This window comes from Gavialis gangeticus, unplaced genomic scaffold, assembly GCF_001723915.1.
Source record: "Gavialis gangeticus isolate Ggan-Ray unplaced genomic scaffold, GavGan_comp1, whole genome shotgun sequence".
NCBI lineage: Eukaryota > Metazoa > Chordata > Crocodylia > Gavialidae > Gavialis > Gavialis gangeticus.
In genome coordinates this window covers 23,900,332-23,917,613 of record NW_017729008.1, presented here as the reverse complement: position 1 = coordinate 23,917,613, position 17,282 = coordinate 23,900,332, and the positions used below count along the sequence as shown (strand labels likewise).

Genomic DNA, 17,282 nt, shown 5'->3' with positions numbered 1-17,282 from the left:
TAATACGGGTATGCTTATTTGTGGATAAGCATTTTTTTACTGATCTACATATTACTTACCAATAATTCTTTAGTTAATGTTCTTTAGCTTAGTGGTTTAATTAATCTTTACCCTATTGTAATGACTACTGTAGAAGAAATTTGTCAGTAAAACTCCTAGAGGCCTATTTTCATTCCAGCTAGATGATTTTTCCTTGCTTTACTTTTTCTTTTTTCAATGACATGCAAATTCACAGCTCAAAATGTATTCATCAAGCTTTATGCTCCAAGCTATAATCCCAGTCTACAGGTAAAAGAGCTCAATTAATTTTTAAGGATGTGGTAATTACCTGAAATCAAGGCAGTTTTATCCACAAAATAAAAGGTCTAGCTCCTTGCTTGCTCTTTGAAGTTTAAAATCTAAAGCAAAATGTAGAAGAAACAATTATCATCTAATAAAGGGGGGACTGAAAATAATTTTTATTATAGAGAGCGATCATTCACCAGCATCAAGAAAATCATAAGGATTTTTTTATATTTTGTCATATTCATCCAAAGCCTTATATTGCATCCGGTCAGTATCTACATGTGCATTTAATCACAGTCAATTACCATGCTGTAAGACAGTGCTGTCATGGAAAAGTACTATTCTGCTGTAAGATAGTACTTTTGCCTCACAGTGCTGTTTTACAGCAGCGTCAGTTAGTTTACTGCAGCCTAATAGTATTGCACGTGTAGATGGTGATGCTTTACTCTGCAGCTAATTAGTCTACTCCACAGTTTGGCTCACATGTAGACATGGCCAATAAGCAGCAGTGAATAAACAGCAGCCTGAGGAGGTGCTATGAAGGCAATGTAGAAGTCCTATGCCACAATATGGAGACTTTGTCACAAACTGGCCCTCCATAATTGGCAAGTTAAGTATGCTGCATATATGTGCTCCTTTGCACACAATTCATGAAGCAGGCAGATGAACCCAAAAGAAAACTGGGGGAAAGAAGAAACTGCAGGAAGAGACTTTTCTCTGCTTCAGTTTCTTAAACCATTACACAGAGGAACTAAAGGAGATAAACAACCTTGGAGGGCAATGCAGGATTAATGCTAGGTTACCACTTAAAAGTGTGTGTGTGTGTATGTAATATCAAAAAATATTGTCAGCATGACAAATAATTTATTATAGGCACAAAAGATTTAGTGATACAGGAACAGAACAGGTTGCTAATATATCTCCTGTGTTCATAGCAATATATTTTAGAAAGTATGTATCTTGGACAAAATTCTGCAAGTAGGAGCATTATTTAATCCAGGGGAAACTGCAAAATTTCCAAGACAAGATTCCATCCCAGCGCATGTGAACCTGATGTAATATACTGTAATATATCAGCTAAACATGAATTTATGTGAACTCTACATGCTGTAAGATGCTTCTTATATCTAGTCATATATTTTCATTAAAGGTATCATATTTGAGTAATATTCAGAGGCTTTGTAGTCTTTCCTGCGGGTTCCAAAAATATTCTCACTCCCTCTTTCTCTCTCTTTCTCACTAGCCTAAACACCTTTTCTTCTATTCTTTCAGCAGGAGAAACAGAGTTTGATCCCTTTGTACTGGTGAGAATAGCCAATTAGAGTTACTTGGATTACAGCTATACATCACAATGCATATATGACAAAATAGCACGTTCTAATTGATGTCCTCCTGCTATCTCATTAGGACCTGATCTAGGAAATGGTGTCTGTTAATTATATTGCATCTCTGCAGCAGCCATCTTTAATGTATGCTTGCACACCAGAAGGTCTTTAATCCTGAGGGGCTGATAACACTCCAAGATCTTTCCACAGTATTTGTCCCTGGTACCTAGTGCTGTGTTGCTACAACTCAAGAGGTACATTTTCCAGTCTGGGCTGCCACTAATGGGTCCAGCTCTGTTGGAGTAAGCCTCAGCTTGTTTGCAAGTACTAGATTGCATGCGCGGCCCATGTGCAGATTGAGCAGTGAGGAGATGGGAATTGTCATTTGGCTTTTCAAACCCTTTTTAATTTAATAAAGTGGTTTAATAAAGTATGATGATGGGCCACTGGGATTGCCTTAGCTGCAAGCTGTACATTCCTGCTATAGTATATGTGTTAATAGCCCTACTTTATGCCCTTTGCAAGGGACAGAAAAGCCCTTGGCACTCTTAGGATGTGAGTGGGACACACAATAGTGTCTTAAAAAAACACTAAGTATGCATGTACAGATTTTGATCCATTGGAAAAATTACAAAATACAGCAGTACCTGTTTGTCATTTGTCCTTCTAAATTAATAGGACAACTCATGCAAAGATTTGACTGCTGAGCCAAGTATTGCTGTGGTGCTCTGATACTCCAGAATGTATAATAAAACACTAAGTTGGGGATTTTCAATATTTGCAAAGTACTTAATTCTGCTTTTCTGAGTTTCTCCATTCTCATTCTGGATTCATTGCATTTTTAATACCAGAAGATAGAAACCTGAAGCAGTACATACTGTTGTATGTGGCATTTTATAAGCAAAATAAAAGAGAGAGAGAGAGAGAGAGAGAGAGATGTGTTGATTATTTCCAAATGGAACTTACCTTGTTAGAGGAGTGGATTTAATGTGCTGAGTTCAAATTTATTTTCTTGTCATTATTGGGAATAAAATTTGGGCCCAGTTTTTCCCTGAGTTAGAGGTGCTTATTGATTAGTTGAGCCAGTGATGTAAAAAAAATGTGTAAACAACTTATTTTAGGAACTAAAAATAGCTATGGGAAAGAATATTTGTTTTTGCTTTGGGAAAAAAAAATATTGTTTGTTTTATTTGTTTTGTTTTATTAATACTGGAATTTGATGAAAGGACTCTGGACTGATAGGGTATCAAATTACTTTTAAGGGTCAGGCTTTATCCTGACAATGTTTTCTGAATACAGGGAGACCCAAAGCCACAGTACCTAGGAGCAGGCCAGAAGAGAAACTGTGACTCAAAGGCTGTATCCAGATGAGCAGGGGCGTGTGCTTGCAGTGGCACAAATTTGCACTGTTACTTTGTGCCTCAGCACACACCCTTGCATGTGCATTTTGTTGTGGGACATATTGTCCCACTTTGAGCAAACTGCCCGTTTTCAGCTCCTCCTGTTTCCCAGCATGCTGGAGCAGCGGGGCACAGATGAAGCAGTAGAGACACGCTGGCTGGCAATTAAGGCATCTTGCTGGAGGACCAAGCCTCTGTATGTTCTGTCTGGTGCACAGTATTTTCATGTGCTCTGCATCACTTTTTTTCCTGGGTCTTTTTTATTTATTTATTTATTTTTGCTACCAGGAAATCCTGGTAGCAAATTTTGCCCCTGCGCTACAAATTTGCACTGCAGATAATATTTTACATTTCATGCACAATTTGTGGTGCCACAAATTGCACGTGCCTGCAAATTGGGATGAGGCCAAAGGGTTCAAATTTTCTTCCACTTTCCCTTGATCTTCTTGTGGAGAAAGTTATTTCACTTTTTTCATGGATTAGCTAGTTCCTTTGTCTGGTAAATTGGGGAGTAGAGTCAGGCCATTTGGTGTTGCACTCTGATATAGTCCTGTTGTCAGAAATCTTATTCCCATATGAAGCCAAGTATGAGCTATGGCTTATTCTCCTTATAAACCACATTGTAAAGGCTAGCTATTTTCTGAGGGGAGATGAAACGAGTAGAAAAATAAGTAGGCCAAGATCATTTTGCATATTTTTAACACAGTGAATTTAGGTGTATGCACCTGAGTTGCTAGGGCCTGAGACTGAGATGGGAGGTTCACTGGATGCTTAAGGTTTAGCACAGGGGTATGCAACCCCTAGTATGCATGCCAGACAGTGGCAGGCAAAAACATTTTGCTTGACATGCGCACCTCGGTGTGGATGGCAGGAGAGCTGTAATGGGCCTGATCCTTGTTCTGGCAATATAGCCCCAGACTCTTCCCTGCCATCTGCCTGGAGAAGCATGTGCATCTGCTACTAGCAACAAGCTGGGCCATAGCTCTGTGAATCCTGCTACACCTGCTTGCAGCCTCCTTGCTGCCTGCTGCGAGCAGCCTGGGCTCTATGGTGGGGAGCAGGGCCTGCCCAGAGCCCAGGCCAGCTGCAGCAGGCAGCTGGGAGGCTGCAAGCGACTGCACCAGGATCTGCAGTGCCCTGTCCCTGCTTATTGTTGGAAGTGGGTGCGAACATACCTTGGAGTGGACAACAGGAAAGTGGCTTGGCTGGGCTGGGCTGCACTGCCACAACAAGGATCGGGCCCCTTGTTCTCCCGCTGTCCACCTCTAGCACGCCAACACCTTACAAGTTGAGGTTTGCGGGTATTTTTGGCATTCTGCCCAAAAATGTTGCCAACCCCTGATTTAGTAGATCCTAAATTTGCTAAGATCCAGATATACAAAAGAGCCTTTGGGTTTGATTGTGTGGGTGTTTTCAGTGCCCAGATCGAAACAGTCAAGGAGTCTCATATTGAGAGTCCAGGACCGGAAGTGTCCAAAATCAGTGGCTGTTTTTAGAAATTTTCTCCAAAACTTCCCCAGCTGAGGGGGATGGAAGGAGTATGATTAAGTAAAAATGACAGGCAGAGCAAAAATGTTCTGGTTCATGAATTACTAATGTGGATCCTCCACTTTTGGATTCTCATACAAGGCAGTTTCATGGACAGCAGCCGTGCCAGGGAGTGATCAACATGTTTTGTCTTAAGAAATATGTACCTTATCCTCATCCCAAATTAGGGCAGTGCACACAAGTCACTTACACTAGTTAGGGGGATATACCCAATTACCAGAATGGTTGGATCTAAAGTATACCATAATTTGGCTCTCTTTCAATGTTGTTGTATTTCAAGCATTGATTGCACAAAAGGCTCAGGAATGAATGGCAGGATGCATTAGAAACAATACCTTGTCCAAGCAATTTGCAACCTGTTTAGGTTGACGTGGGCTGCCAAAGTAAAGAGAAGCTGCTTGGCTGTTTGCTGACTTTTACTTTAAAGGGTGGTGTTTCTCCACCCAGGTGAAGCTCAGCAATTGATTGGGGAAGTGGCACTTGCTGAAATAAAAGTTGCCGCAACCATCTGGAGCATCTCAGTGGTCCTGAACAGCTGGTTGCCCCCATTCTGTATACTTCCATCTAGTTAACAAAAACTCATCTTTGCAGGAAGGTAAGAAGCTTAACCCTGCAAAGTATGTGGGCTCAATTGCAGCGAGTTAGAAATAGCACATCAGTAGAGTCAGTAATTCCACGTTCACCTGCATTGAAGTCCATAGAAGCTTCATCATTGACCTTGCCGGGGGGTGCAACACTTCACTCGTACTATTTTAGTAATATTCTTAAGGATGCATGAGACAGAAGGATGAGTGATCCCTACCCTCAAAAAACAGCATTCCTAAGAACTATATCACTGTTGCATCTTTTATTTTTATAGACTGAACTAAACAAAATGCTTGTCTTTGTCTCTCTTACAGTACAGTGCATCTAGAGCTAACTGCAATAAGATTATTATGTTGTTTACCGATGGTGGTGAAGAAAGAGCACAAGAGATTTTCCACAAATACAACAAAGACAAAAAAGTAAGTGACATTTAGAAGAATTTTACTGCATGGAAGACCCAAAATTAGACCTGGAGATGATTTCTGGAAGGAAATAACTTGTAATTTTAAGACTTGAAAGTGTTGCATAATATGTCATCAGTGGCATTCTTAGTAAAGAATAGTTTTATGAAAAGACAGCAGGTTACAATTTTGCACTTCTGTCTTGCCTTCAACTTGATGATCCCAAGGCACTTTAAATATTGTAATGAATTATGAATTTTTATGGACCCAACATGGTAGGCAATTATTATTATCCCTATATTACAAGTAAAGAAGCTGAGACATAGGAAGATAAAATGGCTGGCTGAAGACCACAAAACACAAACCACCTTTCTATGGGTGAATATTCAAATGCACAGTAACTCTTCTTTCTCCCTACAAATATTCTTACAGTGGGCACTGGAACATTTTTTTTGTGACTATATTTAACATTAATACAAAATAGGCTAAAAACTATGGGAGTTTTGAACATGAAGATTTATATAATTATAAATAACTTTATGAACTACATATTTGTGCTGTTGTGACTTAGGTAAATGGTTTCCAAACCTGCCATTTCACTTCTCTTCTCACTTGGATTCATTCATTTGCGTGTGTGTCCTCACCATTAGTATTTTTTCTTTAAATAGCTTTTGGAACTCTTTATACAAGATATGTTTGAATCCAACCAGAAACATGTGGGGTAGAAGCAGGAATTGTTGCATGGCACTCTATGGCCTGTGTTTTTCAGGTCATATTAGCTGGTCTCTTCTGGCTGATAGAGAGGGATAGACAGCAAAAGAAATCCACAAATCTATGTCTTTCATAGCTAGATGTTTACACATATGATTTATTCAACGTGTGTGTGCAGATATGCATATACAGACATAGATACAGAATGAAGTACAACCATTTAATCTTTACCCAGTATATTTCAATTTTAAGCTACTATGCTCTGAAGGCTCATCAGTATTAGCAGAATGTTAAACACAACTTGATTGATGATTTCATAATAATGAAAGTAAATGTAGACAATTTAATGCCAATAAATGGAAATCGGAGTCTCAGTTCAGCAAAGGGTTCAATTATGCGCCTACCTTTAAGCACAGAAGTTATTCGGGAACGGTTACTCATCAGGTTCCAGACTATAAAAACAGGGCACACACACTGAAATTCATGGGAGAAGATTTAAAATAAACAAGTACTATTTTTTTTACTGCATCTCCATGAGATACTGACTGGTATTTATTACTGCACAGCCATTTAGTACTTGCATAACCAAGTGCTAAATGACTGTATAGTAACCAGTGTTACTGTGCAGTCATGTCCCTACACAGTTTCCGGGTGATAATGACTGCACAGTAGCATCATGTCACAGGTCATGCCCTGCAACACTACTGTGCAGTACTGATGAACTACTGTGCAGTAGTAACAAGCTATTGCTCAGTAAGGATCTTGTTGAGATGCAGCCAATGTGTAGTTTAACTTACAGAACTCACTGCTCCAGGAAATTATAGAGGTAAATAGTATAACCAGGCTCGAAAAGGCTTAGACAAGCTCATAGAGGCCATATCCATGAACAGCTATTAAATAGAATAGTTAGGGATGGTTAATGCCAAAGACAGTATGAGAGGAGATGGCTTTCACTAGCCATCCCTATACACACACTGTCCTACGGCATTGTAGACTTAGATGTGCTTAAGTGGACTAGTATGATCCAGTATGACACTGGATGTTCTTATGTCATTTTGACTTCAAGAAAAATATTCATGGCCACGTCTGGATGAGCGTGGATGTTTGGTTCCCTGGGGACAAGTAGCAGTGGTGCACCTTGTGCTGCAGCTGTTTGTCCTCAGGGAACGCCCATGCCATACACACCTTGGCACGCTACACCATTAACCCAGGGGCATCAGGGAAGTTAACCCAGGGGCATCAGGGAAGGCTGGGGTCCTAGGGGCCTCCCTGGGCTGCAACAGTGGCAATTGTACTGGGTGGAGCCCGGCTGGCAGCTGGAGCACAGTTCTGGGTGGCCTGACTACATTTTTCAGTAGTGCACTCTGCCCATGCATGCACTACTCCATTTTTTTTTTCCCTTGGGGTTTTTTGCCCCCTGGATATCCACTGTTAACTACACATTGGCTGGATATCCAGGGGTCAAAAAAACCCGCAGAAAAAAACAAAATGGAGCAGCACACGCACGGGCAGAGTGGCCTTGCAGTGCGGAGAACATCTGGTTGGTCTGTATGTGGTGCTGCAGACATGTTTGCGGCACCACATACTACATGGCTGCGCTAGTCTGGATGCGCCCCATGTATTTAAATAGTCATATGATGAATTGGAGCCCAGGAATATAGGTCTTTGTTTAATCTCAGTCGATAACTAGCTGTGTAACCTTGAGTAGCTTATTCATTTACCTGCTTTTCTCATCTGAAATATATGTGCAGTACTTCCATAACAGTGTTGTTATGAAGCTTAAGTAATATCTGTTTCAATGTCTCTGCAGTCTTGCAATGAAAGTCAATATCTAAGTGCTAAGTATTAAAAAAAAGAAAGTAAAGAAAAGAACTAGCTGTAAATGACAAGCAACACGGCAGCAACAGCTGAAGTCAGAGCCACTTGTGAGGCATACTTTGTAGTACTGCACGTATACATGGATAGTTCATGCTATTCCACCTCAGTTCTACTACTCATACTTTTAATTGTTTTAATAAGTAAATGCTATCAGCCAAAGGGAAAGTTATTAGGTAACACTCTTCTGTATACCATGTATGACTCATTACTGTGTTCCATTAACATCTCTGTCTTAAGAATGGAAATATTTTAACATATCCAGTCTGAAGACTGAAGTTGATTTATAGTGCTAAGAAATCAGTCTTACTTCTCCTGCATTGTGCTCACCTGTGTAAGTTTAAGAAAAGCAGTCAGTTCCTCAAACAAGAATGGTGAATGAGGTATAGAAAATAAGTAGACATTATTATTTCATAATGCTTTTTTAATGTCCCTGGTTCACTCTTTGTTATTGCACCCAAAGTAAATATGAGTGATAATAGCCACCTTGTAGGAACATATTTCTTTATTAAGCACATTTTTCTACTATAATTAACTGTAATGCAAGAGACTGGTATCTGATTAAATTTTATAAATCTACTGATTCAAGTCACAGTAAGTGCTTACATTCCTGCTCTTGGTCTAATAATGAACTAGGTTTCTAGATGTCATGTAGTAAAAATGCTTGTATTATTGCTTTCATCCAAGGTGACTTTGAAAGGACAGGCAATACAAAAGAAGTTTTGGCATCTCATTTAAAAAAAGATTTTTCATTTTCCTTGAATAAGCCTTGTGCTTTTCAATCAAGTAAAAATCTTTATGTTCTGGAAGGTGAATATGTGGTTACACAAAAGATTTTTTTTTTAAGTATTTCACAGCAAAGGATTGATAATATATCTCATACTGGCAATTTCATCTTTGTATACCTTAGAATACAAGTATTAACAGTACTATAGTGAAGTTTTTGGTATTTCTCAAAGTGTCTAAACATGCAAGTATTCCTCTCAAAGAATCTAAACATGTATGTATTCCTTTCTCTATCAATATGCGTTAATTGGAGTTCAGACTAGCAAATTATAAAAGTGGTATTACTGACCCATACATTCTAACATAAAATAAATCTTTTGAAGGCTGTGATTGTGAAAGAAATTATAAAACATGTCATTTCATAGCACGGTATATATTACAAACCCTCTAATTCAGCTGTATCTTATTCTGTGAGCAATACATAGAATATAATGAGGCTTAGTTATAAATTTATAGACCGCCCTAAGAAGAGGTTGGTCTATAACATGAACATAAAATATTATTAAATAAGAGTCAGGCTATCAGACATCTAGCCTCACTTTTTTCTGTATCAGTAACACTACAGAGTATCAAAATATATTGATACTGTGTAACATAAGATGGAACTAGATGGGTTTTTTTTCTTGTATAATACCAGTATATCCATGTTTAATCAATTGATCTATATTTTATGTAAGATTTATAAAAGATACATCTTTATGTTTTTCAGTATGATGGTACTGCACAGTAATATGTCCTTTATACTGGAAAATTTATGTCCTGTGAAGTGAGCAAAAAGACCATTTCAAATTTATTGTTCCTTATTTTATTGCCTCACCAATCTGAAATCACTTTACTTTTCAGATTATTACATTCTTGGTTTCAACTACTTCATCCATCAAAAGGAGCTAAATAAGTTGTGTTCCATTGGCAACACGTAGGGGGTGTACACGGGTGCATGTACACCCCCTGAGACTGGCAGTGTACCCCCTGAGATTGGCCAATGCCAACGCTGCTGGCGGTGCCTGTGGTCACCACTCACCACCCCTCCCCACCCCACCACCACCACTGCCACCGCCACCACCGTGGTCACCTGCGGAAGCTCCTTTCTCACTGCTGACATGGCCCCACCACCACCACCTATAGGCAGTCTCCATGTCCCCCCACCTCGGGAGGCATGTGACGTTCACATTGTGTCCCATTGTATAATGTGGTCAGTGCACACTTGCTTACATTGTTTAGTTCGTGTTACACCATGACCTTAGCTCAGCCTTCAAGTTGACAAGTTAAAGAAAATAATAAACAGTTAAAAAAAAATATAACCCTGGAAGTTAGAGGCTGGAAAACTGTCCTGTTAAATTACTGGTTTTCATGCATCTGAGCTGGCACACAGCTATATTTAAAATACTTTTCTGTCTCTTTAAATTGCTTAGTATGTGAAGACAAGGATTGTTCTAGAACTGACTTAATTGTTAAACTAGTTCCCTCAAAATACTAACTTTTTTATCTTCCTTTTCAAGTTTGAAATATTAATTGCTTCTCACCTCCATGTCTTTTCCCCTTTATAAACTAGGTTTTACTGTAACAGATTGCAGCACTACACTCAGGGTGCTGTTTAAAATATGGCATGTTTATGTTTATGGTGGCATTTGGGCGACACACATTAAGCATGTGAAATGCCACATACACAGTGGTAAATTTTAGGAACAGAGGTGGTAAATGTTCATTTTTATGAGCACTCACAATGCAGATGACTTTACCGAAGATAGAAGTCTATTTCCATATAATTTTAATTGAAATGTAACCACAGCAGATGTTACCTATCCCTAGAATTTTGAATTCAAATAAAAAAAGAATTAACTATAGTTTTGTCTACTGCTTGTGCCCCCTCGGGTCTGTGTGCTGGAAGAAGATCGTTCCAGGCAAACTCTCAGCCCCTCTAGATAGAAAAGGATCTTGGGCATCTCTGGTGCACTGTCCTCGTATAAAAGACTCTGCATGATCTGAGTATGTAAAGTAAGAGGAGGTGCATTTGGGGCAGCAGCAGACTCTTTATTTATTATGTAGTTAGTGGAAAACAATAATTCTGACTAATATATCTATTTAAAAACCCATGACCCTTTCACTGGCTCTAACTGCAATATGATGACTGTTATCCAGTGCAAATCAGAGCTGTCAAACTCACCTGGCCCCCAGGCCAGATTTGAACCATGGGACTCCTCATGGACTGGATCCAGAGGTGGTGATGGCAGTGGAGTAAACAGTGCCCATGGGGGTTAATGCTTGCTCCCCACTGCTGACCTAAATATAGGGCTCTGTATATCAGCTTTTGCTGCCCCCACGTCCACGAATTCCCAGCCCCTCTGGGAGTCCCATGGGTGAGATAATAGCCAGATCCTGCCTGCAAGCTGTACATTTGACACCCATGTGTAAATTAACAACTGTCAAAATCTGCCACAGAATTTTTTACATTCAGCAGCAAGTGAAAGCAGTTGTTCTGTATAGAAATGAGTGGTGAAAAGGGGTGCAATTTAATGTCAGATTGAAATTAAGGGGTGTTTAGACGTGAATGACCCTGATCCTGAGCTGTGCCTTAACTGTGCTTAACTGTGTATGATAGGCTTAGGGGAAGCAAAAGTTTTAAGTCGCTTTTTCTACCTGTCAGATATGAAAGCTGTGCTGTTAATTTTGTATCATTTGTCAGTGGCCCTCAAAACAATTTAGAAGCTGAGGATTGTCAGGACACTTTCTCTTTCCCCTCATTATGTGCCGGTGGCTGCAGGAGAACGATGGTTTGGAGGCTGCTGTTCAGGAGAACTGTCCTCAAGGCCATTAAGGTGACTTCACTGCCACTTTGCAGTGGAGGTGGACTAGTGCAAAGCATTTGAGATAATCCTGTTTCTCAGTCGGCTTCCTAACCAATTCATCAACTGAACTGTAGTATAAGTCTGCTCGGAAAAGCAGCAGGAGCCTGGCAGTTGGAGACATTTATATACAAAACACCACAAAGAATATGTAGTCTGATGGCAGTACAAGATGAGCTCAGAGGATTTTTTTTTCCTCTCTAACTTCTATGAACTTGCTACGTGGAGCAATTTCACTTTCTTCTGACAGAGAATTACTACATAAGTGATGTACCTTCTCAGGGCACTGGGCTCTTTGCTGCTATAAATTTCATATTCAGCACATAAGTTCTATGATGTTATGTTCTAGTGTCATCTGCCAAGTTAGGAAGATTAATGGTAACTTAAACTCAGAGATTAAAAAAAGTTTAAATTAATCACTTTTGAATGAGAACTTGATAGACAAGTAAAAATACTGACTCGGAAGAAGTGTTTCATGATATAGTATAGCTATTATGCTTGGCATCTCAAAGCACTTACAAACGCTCAGGAATTTTACAGACCAGCTTCACAACACTGCTGTTGCTCGTACGTCAATCTTTAACTGATCAGCCTGATGCCACAGTCTTGCAATGATCTCTACTGACTTCTAAACCTAAGCAGGACCTGTGTAGGGCTGAGAGCTAATGCACAGAAAAATTAAATGTCCTACCCAAGATGTGGCTTGTTACCAGAAAAAGCATCTTTGATTTTTAAGGTGAAAACATTTAGGAATATATAACTTACTTTTTCCCATTTCTGCTATTTGTCATGTTCCAGCTAAAGGGAGATTTGCTCATGCCACACTTGAGAACATGCAGCAAACCAAGGGAATGGAGAATTTTTTTTAAGATTGACACTGGTTGTCATGTAGTTTCTATAGGTAACCTACCTACCTCCTTCCTTATTCTGTGCGCTTAAACTTCTTTCCCTCTGATTATTTATTCCTATGTAGTTGAAAATGATTAAGGTGCCTGAAATATTTGCTTTCTTTTTAAACCTTTATATAGGATATGCTTTTCTTGTACTAATGTGCACAGCAATCAGATTTGTGGTAGACCTCCAAACATCATTCAGTTGGCATAAAAGTGAGCCTTCATCAGCAAAGATGTGCTTTGTGATATTCAGGCAGGTTTTACCTTCAGGGATATGACTTTGCCCTTTCTTCCTCTGTGGCTTATGTTTTCCCATCATTAAACAAATTACCGTAGTCAAATTTTTAAGGTCTTGCAATATCCAACAATTTGTCCATCTACAAAAGTCTACAGCCTATGCTCTACTGCCAAAGAGTATTCCTATTTTATGCTTAGAGCATGGGTGTGTGCGTGTGCGCGCGCGCACGTGCGCGTACACACACACGCAATTTAACAGATCTTGGAATGACTAGGAATCACTTTTTTTTTCCTCTAATGATTTCTATTATTGTAAAGTTACTGTTGTCAACCAGATTTTAAATTGAATATATTTTAATTAGGTACAATGGCAAACACAACTGGGGTTCAAAAGAAAACTTGGGGTATTTATCAGAAATTTTATAATGTCGTTGCTTCTGCCTTTTGAAATACGGCAGAGGTGAAAAGTCACTTAATGTGAGGCTCAACTTGCCCAGGGCAGAAATACCACATTGCTAAGAAAAATTATCTGTATTTTACATAGTCCCTGAGCACCATCTATTTAATTAATGTCTTGTTATTACCAAGTGTCATAGCATTTGGGTGCCTGATACAGATTAGATACATACACTTATAATGTTCAAGTGTTCTGCAAAAATGACTCATCTCCTTAAAGCCCTCCAGCATCCCCAAATTACTGTATTAATAGTCCAGTAGCATAAAGCAGAAATGTGTGGGGCTCAGCATTTCTAAATAAAAATAGTATGTTTTATAATAATACATTTAAGGCACAATTCTGTCCCCACCCCCACAAAACCTAGCAAGAGCCCAATCCTTCTCTTCCATGGAGAAGGAAAAGGAATCATTAGGATTTTCATGAAGAGTGTCCAAATTTTGCCTTGTTAGTAGCATCCTTTCATGGCAAAAGCTATGTGCCCAGTGCTGATGGATCACCAAGTGTTCCTGAGGTCCTGGTAATGCTATTTCATTCCGACAGTTTGGAGAAAGTCTCTCTCATTTTTCTCCTGCTTGGGGAAACACCAGGGGCTCCACTTTGCCCCAGACTGTAATCTCTTCTACTTCCCAGAGTGTTGAATCTTGAAGGATATAAATCTTTTTCCTTACCTATTACTCAGTTTGTCCATCCCACTCTTCTACTTTTCATCATTTGGACCCCAGATTAGGGAAACCGTCAGCTGAATTGAGGATGGACATGTGTTACAGTGCAGTGGCTGGGTTCTCATTTTTCTGAGAGGTCTTTATTTAGGGCTTTCCCACTATACATGGATCTATGGGGTGTAGTATGTGTGCCTTTTTAGACAACTTTTTAATTATCAGCATGAACCTAGTTAGGGTATCATATGACATGTATCTCTTGTGCAGTGTTATATTTGATGCACTAGATAAAATCAGCATGGTGATATTGTGGACCGCAGAGGACTAATAAAAGTTTTAATACAATTTTGTTGAAAAGTAATCTTTTAAGTCATATTTGGATCACACATCTCTGTTATGTAAAATCCAAATGGCATCTTATTTCCTTTCATTTGGCACAGAGAGGTCTACTTGAAATTTTTATTTTTGTTCATTTTGCATTCCAGACTACATTAATAATGATTGATTCAAGGTATCACAAGCAGGTTGACACTACAGATGGTGTAAATTGATTAATCAGGGTGGTAGAGACAGAAACAACTTAATGCAGATAGGATGCGGTGTTTGTTTTGGAGTGAAAGCAAGAAAGTCAGATTATATTTTATTTATACAAACATACGGCTCCTTGGAGCAGAACTGTCTAGGTTTGAAGCTGATAAAGTGGGTGCTGAGTTGCTCTTCCCACATAGCTATAAGCAGTATAGAACGTCAAGTTCTTGTCAATTTGTAATGAATTACAATCAGTTGGCAGTATTCTCCCTTTCTTGCAGAGACGTAGAAATACAGGGTTGAAAGGGACCTCAAGGAACCATCTAGTTCTGCTCCTTGCATTGAGGCAGGGTCAAGATGACTTAGATCATCTCAGCACATCTTTATCTAACCTGTTCTTAACAACCTTCAGCAAAGAAGATCCCACAGCATTTCACAGCACTTTCCCACCACCTTTACAATTATAAAGTTTAGCCTAATATGCCAACCTATATTCTCTTTGCTGCAAATCAGCTGATTTATACTGGTCCATCTTTCAGTGGCCATGGAAAACAGTTAATAAATGTCATGTATTGCAAATATCTTATGTTCCTTCCATTATTATTAGTCTTCTCTTTTCCAGACTAAACACATTTATTTTCTCAAATTTTCCTCATAGGTAATATTATATAAACTTCTCATTTCTTATTGCTTTCATCTTGACCTTCTCCAAATTTTCCATGTCTTTCTTAAAGCGTGGTTCTCAAAACTGGACTGAGTTTTTCAGCCGAGACCTCACCAGAGTGGAAATCCATTGCCTTCCATACAGCCATTCCTTTCCCAGATCCCACAATAAGACTTCCCTTTTCTCCACCATCACACTGGTGACTTGTATGTAGTTAGTGATCCACTATAACTACCAGATCATTTTCATGTCATACTGCTCCGTAGTCAGTAACTATCAATTGTGCATTTATGCATTTGATTTTACAGTCACGCCTTTTGCTGTATTGAATTTCATTATGACAAGATCATTTTGAATTATGTTCTTTTCCTCCAAACTTTTTGCAAACTTTCCCAACTTATCATCCAGATAAGTAAAAACTTTATTCGATGACCCACATAATTACTGAACATTTTAAATTGAAATCAATGAAAGACAGATATCTGAGGGAATGCACACAAGATTCCCAATGAGTCTTTTCAGCAAGTTTTTCAAGTAGACACCCACCCACCTTATAGCAATTACTTCTAAATTATGTATCCCTAGCTTGCTTGTGAAAATGTCTTAAGGGACAGTATCATAAGCCTTCTTGAAATCAGGGTGTATTACATCTACTGTTTTCTTCTTATCTAATAAGCCAGTCACCCTATCAAAGAAGAATATTGTATTTTTATATTTAATTGCCATAGTCTGTTCTGGAAAAAATTCAGATTGTCCCCTGCTTCCCCCCTTGTCACCTTCTTGTCTTCTAATTACTTCCAGCTATTTCCTTGTTTAATACTCCCTCTCCCCCTTCTCCATCTTCCTAGAGATCTAAGTTAAACTAGTGGATCTGTTTGGGTTTTTTTTCCTTTTTAAAATGATAGGTATTTTTTTTGCCTTTTTTCAGTCCTTTGAGACCTCCCTTGTCCTTCATTAATTCTTGAATATAATCACCAGTGGTTTAGTAATTACTTTAATTATTCCTTAAGTACTCTAGGTTGAATTCATCAGGCCCTGAGGATTTTAATACATGTCATCTAAGTATTGCTCCAGGTATTCTTTCACTACCAGTCCTATTTCATTGGTAAAATTAACCTTTTTTGTGATCATAATTAACCTTTTTTATGAAGAATGAAGCAAAGCTTTCTGCCCTCCTTTATCCCTCAGATTATCTTCCCTATCCATGAGTTCCCTGAATTTGTTGAACTCTTCTTTTATAAAGTCTCTGTATCTATTATGTTTTTCTCATACCTCTTTTCCTGAAAATAGTAAATGTTTGTCACTTCATGATCTTTTCTCTCTCTAAGTTTTCAGAACCAGGAGAGAAATTTGGCCCCGTGTTTAGTCAAAATAAAATGCAAAATAACCACTCCTCTCTAGAAACACTCTCAATCTTTTGTATCAGAAGAAAACTGTCCCTAGTATATTCCATGCTGACTTTAATTAAAACTTAGCAACCTAAATATCTAAAAAAACCTTTTTAAAACTAGACTTGGGAAAATTTCCAAATGTTTTATATTATTTTCATCTAGCACTAAGTTTTATAAAGATATTATTTTTGGGGACAGTGCAATACTGATTAAATCGCATTACACGTTTCTTCCATTTTAATTCTCTTCAGTTATCTTCAGATAAAATGAAACTAAGATTTACTATCAAAGTGATACATCATCTTGCCTGGATGAAGGTACTGAAGGGTTGCCCACTTATATGCAGTGATTCTTGTAAAATGTATCTTTTTTTGAGCAGTTTGAGATAAAGCTGACAAACCTGGCCCATTTAAGCAAGTTTGTATGTAGAAGAAGGAGGTTTTTTAAGTGACTGTGATGCAACTTGGAGCCTCCCAGCCACACAGCCTCAGCCCCAAGCCAACAAAACAGGGAGAGGCGCTACGTGGTGGGAGGCTCCGTTCCCCCACCCCTGCCACTCCCCTCACTCCTCCCGCCAGCCACACAGGCAGGACACAGAGGCTCTGAGCCGTGGCTCATGGCTGCAGATATCTGCTGGGCTGGGAACCGGGCGCGGTGGGGGAGGCCCCCTCAGCTGTGCTGGCTCAGGACCAGG

At 39.1% G+C, this 17,282-nt stretch overlaps 1 protein-coding gene across 7 annotated transcripts in view; it reads left to right on the top strand.

Annotated features, from left to right (window-relative positions):
* CACNA2D1 (calcium voltage-gated channel auxiliary subunit alpha2delta 1) overlaps window positions 1-17,282 on the top strand; it is an 859,989-nt gene that overhangs the window by 684,764 nt on the left and 157,943 nt on the right. For all 7 annotated transcript variants that reach the window (XM_019509506.1, XM_019509501.1, XM_019509505.1 and 4 more), the window contains exon 12: window positions 5,458-5,562. In XM_019509506.1, coding sequence (XP_019365051.1) covers window positions 5,458-5,562 — 105 coding nt within the window. The remainder of the gene's footprint in view (window positions 1-5,457; window positions 5,563-17,282) is intronic.